At 48.6% G+C, this 12,580-nt stretch overlaps 1 protein-coding gene across 3 annotated transcripts in view; it reads right to left on the bottom strand.

Annotated features, from left to right (window-relative positions):
- Positions 1 to 177: 177 nt before the first annotated feature.
- The window catches only part of LRIG1 (leucine rich repeats and immunoglobulin like domains 1), a 210,042-nt gene continuing 197,639 nt past the window's right edge, over positions 178 to 12,580 (bottom strand). For all 3 annotated transcript variants that reach the window (XM_064496328.1, XM_031470696.2, XM_064496329.1), the window contains 7 exons: positions 6,923 to 7,243; positions 5,301 to 5,582; positions 4,300 to 4,719; positions 3,740 to 3,865; positions 3,060 to 3,209; positions 1,896 to 2,138; positions 178 to 1,801 (listed from right to left, as the gene is read on the bottom strand). In XM_064496328.1, coding sequence (XP_064352398.1) covers positions 1,542 to 1,801; positions 1,896 to 2,138; positions 3,060 to 3,209; positions 3,740 to 3,865; positions 4,300 to 4,719; positions 5,301 to 5,582; positions 6,923 to 7,243 — 1,802 coding nt within the window. In that variant the 3' untranslated portion in view covers positions 178 to 1,541. The remainder of the gene's footprint in view (positions 1,802 to 1,895; positions 2,139 to 3,059; positions 3,210 to 3,739; positions 3,866 to 4,299; positions 4,720 to 5,300; positions 5,583 to 6,922; positions 7,244 to 12,580) is intronic.

The following is a 12,580-nucleotide window of genomic DNA, read 5'->3' as shown; positions in this document are numbered from 1 at the left end:
GCCATCCCTGGAGCAACAGAGAGAATTCTGCTTTGACTAAAACCATTTTTTTCTTTTCAGGGGGGAAAAAGGTAATTAAAGGCAGAAGAATGTCTGCCTTTGTAAGGGGATCTCTGCACTTAAGTGGGGTTGAAGCAGTGCGGGTTCACGTAAGTGTTAGAAGGACCCTACCACACATTTTATAAATGAACCTTTATTAAAGACACTTCAATGCCATTTGTTAGACACTTCAATATTTTACATGTTTTTCAATGTACATTGTACCAAAATTTCTATAAATAAATAACTTTGTACATAAAAGTAATACTCCCTCTTTCACATTGCCTCTCAGAAGCAGCAAATTCACATATTTTGTGGAAGTAACAAGAATCAGTTAACTGTCGAGAACAAAATTCTACATGTGCTTCTTACCTTTGGGAACAGTGACGGCACTGGACAGCAATTTAGTCAATACCTCCCCTTCAGCTGTTCGGCTAAAGGAACTTTGCTTTCTGAGATTTTTAAGGACCGTGTTTGTTTCAACGTAATTCTTCCTGAAGTAAACACATTGGCACTCACGAGATGGTTAGCTACAGGTCTCCAAAAAGTGCAAATGAGACCCAGAACCCAGGTCAAGCGCTAGACCTCTTGAGGGTCCTAGCCCGGGTCCGCCTGTGCGAGGGGAGGACGAGGACAGGCCTGCTCTGGATCCTCAGGAGAGACATGCTAGCCCTGAACAGTAAGGCCTCTGATTCTCTTCTTTCCCCCCAAGGCCAATGTAAGAATTATATTGGCAGAACTAAAATCGCTATTGAAAAATCCACAGGTACCAACACCAGCAGCCTCTATCATATTAAAAAGCCTCAAATGGCAGTCGAGTGATACTGACAAAACCACATTTGCTTTTATCACAGAAGAAAGCCAATGCTTCCTTGTTCGAGCCAGTTGCTTGTGGTGGCTTAACAACCCCTGTTCCGCTTGTTCCAGAAAGAACCTAACCCTACGAGCAGTCCTTCCCTGCAAGGGCACCCACGCATGCGCAACATCAACTGGAGTCACTTCCCACGCCAGCCCAGCCTCTGTCCTGGGGGGTCCGCCCTGACGTGCAGTGCAAATCCAGGGACTCCCCTTCCCTCCCACCCACCAAAGGCTCCTGGAAGCAAATGTGGTTTGTAGCTCCTAGAAACTCCATCCATGCATTAAGGCACCAGAACTATTCCCCACTTCTGAAATTAAACAGCAACCTGGTATGAAAAATAAGTGTCAAAACTGTACGATTTTTTTTCTGTTAACCATGCACTAAAGATTAAAATATCCTTTGTAAAAGATATATAATATATATGCAATCTCTGAAAACTCTTATGTACAATGGTATGCAATACTTTTCTGCCTTGTGTACACAATAGCCTCTTGCATTGCTGTGCTGCAGCTGCGAGTCCATCTCCCTCCCGGTGCCGCACGTGGGAGCGGAGACTGGGGACGCCTGGAGCCGGGCTTCCGCACCGCCTCTCCTACCTCTTTCCTGCAGAGACCAACGCGACAAGAGCCGAGGTAGACGAAGCCTAGCTTTTCGGTGCAAACAGCAGCGGCGTGCGCCGTTTCCCGGGGGGCTGCCCTGTCAGTGGCGTGGCCTCAGGGCTGGAGTCACAGGCCTGGGGGAGGTGTCCATTGGAAAGAAGTAAGTGCTGGCCTTCACTGGGGACGTCAGGAGAGCCTGAGGCGGCTTCTGGCGGCTCAGGCTTGCCTGGAGTCAACGCAGAGGAAGGCTGGAGGTCTCTAGCTCGGCTGTGAGAGCCAGACTCCGAAGTCCGAGAGGAGGAGCCTAGAAGGGGGGCAGGGAGGGGGGCACGTCAGACCCTGCATCCTGCGCTCCCCACCTGCTGCCAGGGGCTCCTCCCCAGACAGCGCCTGGTCACCTTTCCCCTCCAGAGGCGTTGCTGGCTTTTTCTTGCAGGCTGTCGGCATTCTGTCATGGTTACTGGGGTAGAGGGCGCCCTCGGCAGTCCCACTGCTCAGATGCTGTGGGCGGTCATTCCGGCTGCTTAGAGTCCCAGGCTGCGCACCGTCTCTGGGCGCCGGAGGGGGACAGATGGCGGGCTCCTTCGAGTGACTGTCCGAGTCGGGGCTGCAGTCACCGCATAGCCGCGGGCCACTGCGCTCTGCGGACAGAGCCACACAGTGGTGAGCTCCGGGCCCTGAAGTCTCTGTCCCAGGCAGAGACCAGACTGCGCCCCTACAGAGTCGTGAGGCCTCAGTCTGGCTTTCATCAGCTCTGTCCCCTGAGTCTGTCCCAAGACCGGGCAGACACTAAGCCCTTAATGGAGAAGAGAGCTTCCACGTTTAAACATTTCAGATCAATGCCTCAGTCAGAGCATACGCTCTGATCTCGAATGAACACACACACACACACACACACACACACACACACACACACACACACACACACACACACACACACACACACACACACACACACACACACACACACACACACACACACACACACACACACACACACACACACACACACACACACACACACACACACCCGGCATGATAGGATTTCCTCCCTGCCCCCAAGAAAATGTCATGAAGTTCATGATGAATTCAGCTGGAAGTGGATCGGAAAAATCAAATGTAGTGACTAAAATCCCTCTTTGTATGTGCCTAGTAGGGCGCGGCCTGCTCTCCTGCTTTCCTATCGAACCTACACCCTCCTACACACTAGGCCTACGTTCCACCCCTGACCTACAGCCTCTCTAGCTACCTTACTTTCCCCACACTCAGCTTTCTCTCTCCACACCTCAGGGAGTATGCTGGGTCCTAGGTTCCTCAGGAAAAATCAGTTTTCCTCCTCCTCCCCCTCCCGTTTGGGCCAATCACATACAAACCTTAAGGCTTGTCATCACACCATTATTACTGACAGGCCCTCTTCTGGAATTAAGACACAACCAGGCCTGTTAGTAAGTTGAATGCCAAGATCTGACTATTAAGATACGCCTTCCCCTTTCATTTGATGACCCTGGGAGCCCACATTTTCATTCCAAGGACAGAGCACTTCTGACGGAAGCATCTCCTACCCGGCATCTTCTCCGGCCCAGCCGTCCCGTTGGCTTTCTCCATTACTTTCCATGGCTCCTGCATAAACCCAGCGCAGAGCCTGGGCTGCCTGCACATAAGGCTGTCACCTTCCACCTCTGGAAACAGGCTTGCATCTCTTGGACCGACACCTACAAGAGCCCCACACAGTTAGATACGCCGGGCTTGGCACTTCACTGGGCACCCAGGGAGGAGAACGGGCAAGGCTGTCAGCGCGGGGATGGTTTAAAACCATTTTCTTTCCAGTGCTGGATTCGAGAGGCCCAGCGAGGATCGTTTTCTAATCCTGCCTTCCCAGCAGGCAGGCCTCTGAGCGTGCACAGCAGTTCTTTGTAAGGAGAAACTTGCCCCCAAGCAAGCGCTCAGTCTCCCCCAGGCCTCTGGGCACTCCCCCTCCTCCAGCAGGAACTGGAGTGTGTCTGCGGCTCTTACGTCAGCCAGTCCTACCTTATCCTGACTAGGAGGTACCAAGCCCAGGAGAGGGACTTCCTGGGAGACAAGGACTTTAAAACCTTGCACAACTTGCATGGGTAAAGTCCAAAAACAAACCAACAGAAGCCTCAGGTCACCAGCCTGCTGGCTCCCCAGCTGCGCTCAGGATGAGGCTGAGCCCCTGTCCCCGGCAGGGCAGGAGCCGCCGCCCCAGGCGCTGCAGCCTTACCATCATTCTCGACGTGCCCGTTGGCCTGACGGCTGCCCTCAGCCCTGACCGCAGTTTCCTGCCGCTCAGAAAGGGTCCCCTGAGAAGACAGGTAGCTCGGAACATCTGGTGGCACGATGGTTTCATCTGCAAGGAGATAGGACGCCCAGGAGCGGGTGTCAAGGTGGGCAGCCTGCACTGGGGAAGCCTTCCCACAACAGGCTCAGCCTTACCGTGCACCCAGGGAGAAAAGGGTGCAGCAGTCAGATGTCTGAGTAAACAAAAGATAGAGGCCGGAGATGAGGAGGGCAGATGGTGGAGGCTGGCGGCCGGGGTCACTGCCAGTCACCCTGGGGCAGCCGCCAGGGAGGCCTCCAAACACCGCAGTCGTAATGTTCTTACATTTGAGCTTATGCCCCTTTAAGGTGCAATTCCCAAGAGAGAGTATAAGTCCCTGAGACCAAAGCCTCAGCTGTCCCAAAGGACTCCATATTCCCAGGGGTTCTCAACTTCCAAATATACTGAACTTCCTTCCCAAAAAGCCCTCTGGACGTGGCTGCTGCCTCCCCGGCGCGGCTCACCTGTGTTAGTGACACTGTACTCCTCACTCTTCTTCCGGGTCTGGTAGATGATGCACACCCAGACCAGCGACGTCAGCACGACACTGCACACCACGGCGATGGTGAAGATGCCCACGGTGGTGCCGTCCTTCCTGCAGCCCGGCGTGGGCAGGATGCTCAGCTGGCTGTGCGCGCGCTCGGTGCCCAGGGTGTTGGACATCTCGCAGGTGTAGCGGCCCGCGTCTTCCGCCACCACGTTCTGAACGACCAGCAGCTGGTTGCCAGGGGTGTAGTGGTGCCGCTCGGTGAGGCTCAGGGGGCGGTCCCCCTTGAGCCAGGTGATGCGGGGCGGAGGGCTCCCGGTCGCTTTGCACTGGAGAGCCACTGTTTCTCCCACGGATACCACACGGTCTTCCAAGGGCACCGCCAGGGACGGGGTTTCTGCAAGAAGTCAGTGGCGATCTTACAGTTATTCTGTGGGCTTCAGCGACTAGAGATCTGCCTTGTCTCCCAAAGGACATTCCAACATATGAGTGCAATGCCGTATGAAAGAGCAGAGGGGCACGCTTTGCAGGAGACCTTCTGCCACAATGACGTCAGTACTGTTCCAAGGGGGCTTCAACAAGGAGGGTGAACTAACCTCCAGCCACAGAAGCCCCTACGGCTCTCACACGGCCCTGTGACAGGCCCATGTTCGTCCCCCACCTAGCCCACCCCGCTCCTGCCCACTTAGGGGGCAGAGATGTAGAGGGTTTTATATCTAAGCCCTCTGAAGACTCTCTCCGTTAGCCTGCTATCCTTTTTTTTTTCCTAAGTAGAGCATCTTGTTAGAAAATCCTAGAAAGCAACCCAACGTGTTCAACAAAGAAACAGCCCACCACACTCAGCTCCCCCAGGCTTCACAGAACAGCTTGAGAACTTTGCCTCTAGGTACGTACGACACGTAAGCAATCTCTCCCTCACATGCACACACACACACACACTCACACACGCACATATACTCCGCGTATCAACAGCCGAACCTAAGACGGTCAGGGTGGCGTTCGCTGAGACAGAGCCGGCCGAGTTCTGGGCGGTACAGCTGTACACTCCCATGTCGTCTATTTTCACGTCGGTGATGAAGAACACGTCGTCGTCCGGCATGACGTGCATGCGGCGCTCGCGGGCGGCGGGGAAATCCGTGCCTCCGTCCTTCTGCCAGGCGATCTGGGGGTTAGGGTGGCCGGTGGCCGCACATTCCAGGCGGGCCATGGTGCCGGTCCGGATGGCAATGTCATGGGGCATTTTGGTGAATGACGGCAACACTGCAACACACACACACACACACACACACGCACGGTGGAGATGGTGGAAGGCCAGGGGTGTCTTCCAGCAAGCCGACCTTCCCCCCTCCCTCACCACCCTTCTCGTCACTGTCGGCCTAGAACCACTAACTGGCCCCTTTGAATCAGGAGCAAAGCTTTCCAAGGGCCGCCCAGCTTCTCCCTGGCACAGGCGCCGCCTTCATCAGCCCCTGCCACTGCGCAGGCCAGGCTGGCTCTGACCCCCTCAGGTGTAAAGCTTCCCTGAAACGGTCCCCTGCTGTCCCTCACGTGGCGGTCAGTCTGAACAGGAGGACCCCTAAGCGCCAGGAACGGATGCTTGCCTGCCTTCACCACCATGGGAGCGCCTGGGAGACAGAAAGTCTGCTCCTGCAAGATGCAGTGATAGAGGGCAGGGTGACGGGCCTTCACCCTGGGGAAAGCAATGGGCTGCCTCTTCCTTCCTGGGAAAAACCCGTGGAGGAGAGATGGGGCTAGACCCACATCACTGCACTCTCCTGAGCTGAAAGCATTCCGCCAGCGTGTTTCTCCTGATGTTCCCTGACACGGGAATCCGTGTCACTCCAGGTGCACGCAGGAGTGCTTTAGTGGAGAGTCTAACAGGGCCCGGAGGTTGTGAGAAACAGTGAGGACACCTTCAGAATAAACCAAGACCACCAGCCAAAGTGCGGTTAAAAAAAAAAAAAATTGGGTTTTGTGTGTGTGTGATCTGTAAGGGCTTAAAGATCACGGTGGCTGCATCACTTTTAATTATAGTTTAATAATCAAGAGAATCTTGTTAGGTTAGTGGGGTGGTGGGCCAACTGCTCAAGCCGCTCACCCCTCTCCTCCTACCCTAAACTCCCTACAACAAGCAGCAGTCCTCCAGCCACCTCGACAGGCTCCAAAGCTGGTTACGGAGTGAAAATCCTTGTCAAACACCTACAGACCTTTCTGCTATCAGGCCAGCACGCACACCTGCCCTGCCCTCCGTGGCTCTGGCCCCAAGGCTGTGCCACCTCCTCAAAAGGCAGCAGCTCCCCCAGGATCAGGGCAGGCTTGGACTCTGGACCCCAGACATCTGGGATTAAGTAGGATAATACGTGCAAAAAAGTGCAAGGCTTGAGCCTACAATGTCACTTGACATAATTGGATTAAAGAAGTCACCCAAAACAAAGAATCCACTGAGAATAACCCTACAGTCTACAATGCTTGTTCTGGGGCTGACCCAGGCAATCGCACAACACAGGCGTGCCCCGTCACTCCCACACGGGTGTCGGGGCAATCACGAGTGTGGCTCTCTAGGGCTCTGACACCCAACTAAAGAGACAGCACTCGCTTACCGTTCACGGTGAGCCTGGCCTTGTGCGAGTAGGTGGAGCCGAAGTGGTTGGTGATGACGCACTGGTAGCGGCCCTCGTGCCCGAAGGTGACGCGGCGCAGGTGCAGGATGGTGGTGTACTCCATCACCTCGCCGTCCTGAGCGCGGACGTGGGCGAAGTTCTCCATGTCCGCGTTGGCCAGCACCTCGTTGTCCTTCTTCCAGGCGAACGTCATCGGGGAGCTGCTGCTGCTGGCGGCCGAGCACGTGAACCGGATGTCCTTGCCCACCACGGCCATGGTCGTCTCCGGCTGGGTGATAATCTGGGGCTTTGGTAAGTCATCTGGGGAGAAAAGAGCCACCTCTAAGTCACCTGGACTCCTGAGGACACAGGAACCAGCTGCTGTTGAAACTCATGAGAAACTGAGTCAGATGCTGAGCTGGGACCCTGCGCATCGTCGGCTCCACCAAACCCCGTGAGGGACTGCAGCATGGCTCCCTGACCGTATCCAGTTATACACCCATGAGCAGGGACCCCTGTATGGTCACACTCCTTGATTCCAAACACGTCCACCAGGACTTGGCCAGCAATCAGCACTTTCCACGAGAAGGCTCCAGTCGGCTTTACTATAATAAGGTCCTGCCGTCTACCACAGGGAACTATACCTAATAGCTTGTAATAGCCTACGATAGAAACGAATATGAAAAAGAATATATGGATGTATAACTGATTTCACTTTGCTGTACACCAGAAACTACGACAACATTGTAAATCAACGTATAGCTGCAATTTAAAAAATAAAAAGGAAAGAAAATTAAAGTCAGCAACCACCGTGACTGCACAGACCTCATCCACAGACTCGCCTCCAAAGGGGGTGGAGGATGAAGTACTTCCAGAACGGCAGGAGAAAGACTTCAGAACATCTGCACCTCCATTAAAGCAATAAAAACAACAGCACAGCTGATCACTATCAACTGCTTCAGGATTTTAGAGAAAAACTAAAGGCTATTAACAACCCATGGAGTGTTGATTCAAGAAAACACCCAAATCTCAGGAAGAAAAGTGAGTGTTACAGCATTGTAACTTATCCCAAGTCCCGTCCCTCTCTCCCCAGTTCTGCAGTAGCATGAGAAGTGGGCAGCTGAGCAACCACTGACGGGGGCAGGATAGGCTGGGGACACCCCCAAAAGCTGCATCTTCAGGGCTTGCGTTTATGTGACCTGACACAGTTTGCTCAGCAGAGGAAGCCCTATCCCCAAGGCATGTGATGAAACCCATCAGCGGTCAGTACTGAGGCAGGAATATCAGTTGGAACTAACAGGAGGCTGGCTTTAAAACAAAAAAAGATGTCAGATGAATGAAATGTCAATAGTGGCCTTTGAAGAGGTCCGACATGTTCCTGTGGACCTAGAAGGCCACATGCATGTGCAGGGCTTGGTGTATGCCTAGGGAAGCACAGAGAGGGTCCTCCTCTCCTCCCTGTGACTGACCCTCACTGAGGATCAGTGCAGACAGGAAGGGATGGCACATCCCCAACACGCTGGTTGAAGTGATTTAAGGACTCTGTCCGGTCATTAGCTGACCACAGAGGGACTTCAGTGGCTACACAACCAGATTTTACAACATTTGTCCAGGAAAGTCACGAAAGAAATTTCAACAATAAACAGAACAACAAGCCCCAGGGGAGGACAGGGAGGATCTGATTTCCAGAGTTGCCACATTATTTTAAATACTCAGTTTTCAACAGCAACACAAAAATACAAAACATGCGAACACACATAAAAAAAAGCACTCAACAGAAACTGTCCTTGAGGAAAGTCCAGATCTGGTACTTACTACAGAAAAAACTTTAAATTGTCAAAGAATTAAAGTGTCTAAAGGAAAAGCATTCATTTGAATACTTTCCCACCAAATAAAGAGCCAAAATTGTAAAAATGAACCTAATATAAATCTTGGAGTTTAGAAGTACAGTAACTGAAATGAAAAATTCACTACAGGGGCTCAGTAGCTGAACTGACCTAGCAGAAGAGTCAGGGAAACTGAGACAAGTCAACTGAAGTTATCCAGAAACAAAGAGGGAAGAATGAAGAAAGTGAGCAGAGCCGCAGGGCCCTGTGGGATGGCCTCAGGCAGAGTCACGTGCAAACAACGGGAGCGCAGGGAGAAGAAAAGGAACAGAGCATGTGAAGCAGTAATGGCCTCAACCTTCCCAAACTGGATGGAAAATTTACATCTACGCATCCAAGAAGCTCAATGAACTCCAAATAGAATAAACTCAAAAGATCTACACCGAAAGGCTTCATAGTCAAATTCTTTAAAGCCAAGAACAAAGAATCGAAAGCAGCAGAAGAACAGCAACTCATCACACACAAGGGATCTTCAACAACATTAACAGCTGATTTCTCTCCAGAAACCATGAAGTGAGAAGGCAGTAGGAAGAGATGTTCAAAGTCCTGAGAATAACTAAGAATTCTATACCCAGCAAATCTATTCTTCAGAAATGAAGGAGAAATTAAAACATTCTCAGATTTAAAAACAAAAACAAAAACCCTGAGAGAATTTATTGCTACCAGACTGCCCTACAAGAAATACCCAAGGGAATCCTTCAGGTTGAAAAGAAACGACACACCGTAATAACTCAAATCCAAAAAAGAAAAAAAAAGAAAAAAAAAAGCTACATACAATCTCTGACCCTCAATTTTCTCATGTGTAAAATCAGAATGATGCCTAATAGGGATGTTGTAAGTATTAATATTAGTATTAAGTGAAATAATTCAGTACCGTGCTTTATCTTAGACCCTAGTTTGCAGGAAGAGCTCAATACATTTTTCCAATACTTGTATCTTAAAAAAACCCTCAAGTCCACAGAAAGAGACAAAACACACCATTAAAGGCAACTACATGAGTAAGTATGTAAAGACAGTGTATTTTTTGTTTGTAACTCTTCTGTTCCTCTTCTCGGAAAATATCAACAAAATTGAAGAACCTGTAGTGACGCTAATGGGGATGGTGGGAAAGGAGGACAGAAAACTCAACATACTAAAATGAAGAATCAAAGAGAGGACGTGACTACCGACCGTACAGCAACAATCCAGGTTACAGGGAAGACTATGAACAACTGCATGCCAACAAATTAGATAAGCTACTTGAAATGCACAAACTATGAAAAAGACACAAACTACCAAAGCTGACTCAAGAAAAAATAGAAAATCTTAGTAGATGTAATAAGTAAAAATAGTTTTAAAATTTCCCAAGATTGCAAGGTTGTTTTAACATCCAGAAATGTCATACACCGTATCAATAACATAAAGGGGGAAAAAATCCATGATTCTTTTAACAGATGCAGAAAAAGCATCTGCCAAAATCCAACACCCTTTCTTAATTAGAAAAAATACTCAACAAATTAGACATACAAGGCAAATTCCTCAACTCAATAGAAGTCGTCATCTATGAAAAACCCACATTAACATCATACTCAATGGTGAAAGATTGAATGCTCTTCCCCTAAAATCGGGAAAACCACTAGGATGTCTGCCCTCATCACTTCTATTCAACACTTCTGGAGGCTCTGGCCAGAGCAATTAGATAAGAAAAATAAACAAAAACCACTGAGACTGGAAAGGAAGAAAACTGTATTTCTGCAAATGACATGATCATATATTTTAAAAAATCCTCAGGAATTCACTGAAAAGCTATTAGAACTAATAAATGATTTCAGCAGAGTTGCAGGATACAAAAATCAACATAAAATTCAATTGTATATCTATATACTAGCAATGAAAAATTTAAAAATTAAATATGAACTCCATCCAAAATAACACCAAAAAAGAAAAAAAGTAGGAATACATTTAACAAAAGACATGTGAGACCTGTACAATGAAAACTATAAACCTTCATTAAGAGAAACTGAAGAAGAGCTATAAAACCACGGAGAGACAGCACATGTTCACAGACTGGTGAGACTCAACATGACGACGGCAGGACTCCCCAGAGTCATCTAGAGGTTCACGGTAACCCCCCTAATCCCACCTGTGGTTACTGACAGGCTGGTCAACAAGTTTATGGGGACACGCAAGGGAACCAGAATAGTCAAAACACTCTCCCACAAGGAACTATATTCATTATCTTACGGCAAACCATCGTGGAAAGAATATGAAAAATAATGTGTATATAACTGAATCACTGTACTGTACACCAGAAACTCGTATCATTGTAAACCAACTACACTTCAATAAAAAAAAAAAAAAGTCTTCAACAAGAACAAAACTGGAGGAGTATATAAAAGCTGAAGTCGTGAAACTCTTAGAAGAAAACATGGGTGTAAATCTTCCCGACCTCATCTCTGGTAATTTCTTAGGTATGACATCAAAATTACAAATGAGAAAAGAAAAAAAAAAAGAAACTGGACCTAGAATTTAAAAACCGTTTGCTTCAAATGTCAATAAAATAAAATAATGGATAAAAAACTCCACAGATTGGTAGAAAATATTGGCAAACTTTATCTGCTGCCGATCTATCCGTAATATATAAAACACTCTTTTAACTCAACCATGAAAAGACTAATGGTCCAGTTATAACTCAGGCAGAGGATCTGAATAGTCATTTTTCAAAAGCAAATATACAGAGGCCCAATGAGCATATGAAAACATGCTCAAGGTCATTAGTCATTAGGGAAATGCAGTTCAAAACCACAGGGAGACTCCACATCCAACAGTGTGGGTAGAATTAGAAAGGCAGTGACAAGTGCTGACACGGATGGCTAGACACCGAGTTCCTCACACCGCGCTGGTGGGCATGTAAAACGGTGCGGCCACTCTGGAAGGCAGCAGGGCAGCTCCTCAAACACTTCAGCCAAGAGTTACCGTATGACCCAGCAACTCCATTCCTAGTGCACACCCAAGAGGTTACACACAAACTTGTACACGAACGTTCACAGGACATTATTTATAACTCAGGAGTGGAAACAACCTAAATGTCCATCATCTGACGAATGGCTCGATGTCTACCCATACAATGGAATATTTATTCAGCCATTTAAAAAAATAAGTACTATTACATGATAAAAAAAAAATTATACGAAGTGAACAAGGCTAGTCACAGGGACTGTCCTGTAGGATTCCACTTACATGACATGTGCAGAAGAGGTAACCAGACACGTAACATAGAGGAAAGGCTGCCAGGGAAGAACAGGGAGTGACTGCTAATGGCAATGGGGTTTCTTTCACGGGTGATGAAATGTTACACAGTCAGACAGTAGTGAGGGTTACACAACTTTCAGTATTCTAAAAAACACTGACTTGCACACTTTAGAGGAATGAATTTTATGGTATGTAAATTACACTTCTCTTTTTTAAAACACCTTTATTGAGATGTAAGTTCCTTACAATACTATTCACCTATTTAAAATGTACAATTTCATGGCTTTTATTATATTCATAATTATGTGCAACCATCGTCACAGTCATTTTCAAGAACATTTTCATCACCTCAGAGAGAAACCGTACCTTTCAGCTGTCATCCCTTCTCCCTCCACCTCTCCCCAGGCGGAAGGAGTCTCCGTCCTACCCCTGTAGGCTTCCCTACTCTGGACATTTCATGTGCATGGAATCGTGTAACAGACACTCTTCTGTGACGACTTTCACTTAGCTTTGTATTTCAAGGTTCATCCATGCTGTACAA

This window comes from Camelus dromedarius, chromosome 17 (genome assembly GCF_036321535.1).
Source record: "Camelus dromedarius isolate mCamDro1 chromosome 17, mCamDro1.pat, whole genome shotgun sequence".
In the NCBI taxonomy this organism is placed as follows: Eukaryota; Metazoa; Chordata; class Mammalia; order Artiodactyla; family Camelidae; genus Camelus; species Camelus dromedarius.
The sequence above is the reverse complement of the archived record's forward strand: the minus strand, read 5'-3'. Positions and strand labels throughout refer to the sequence as shown.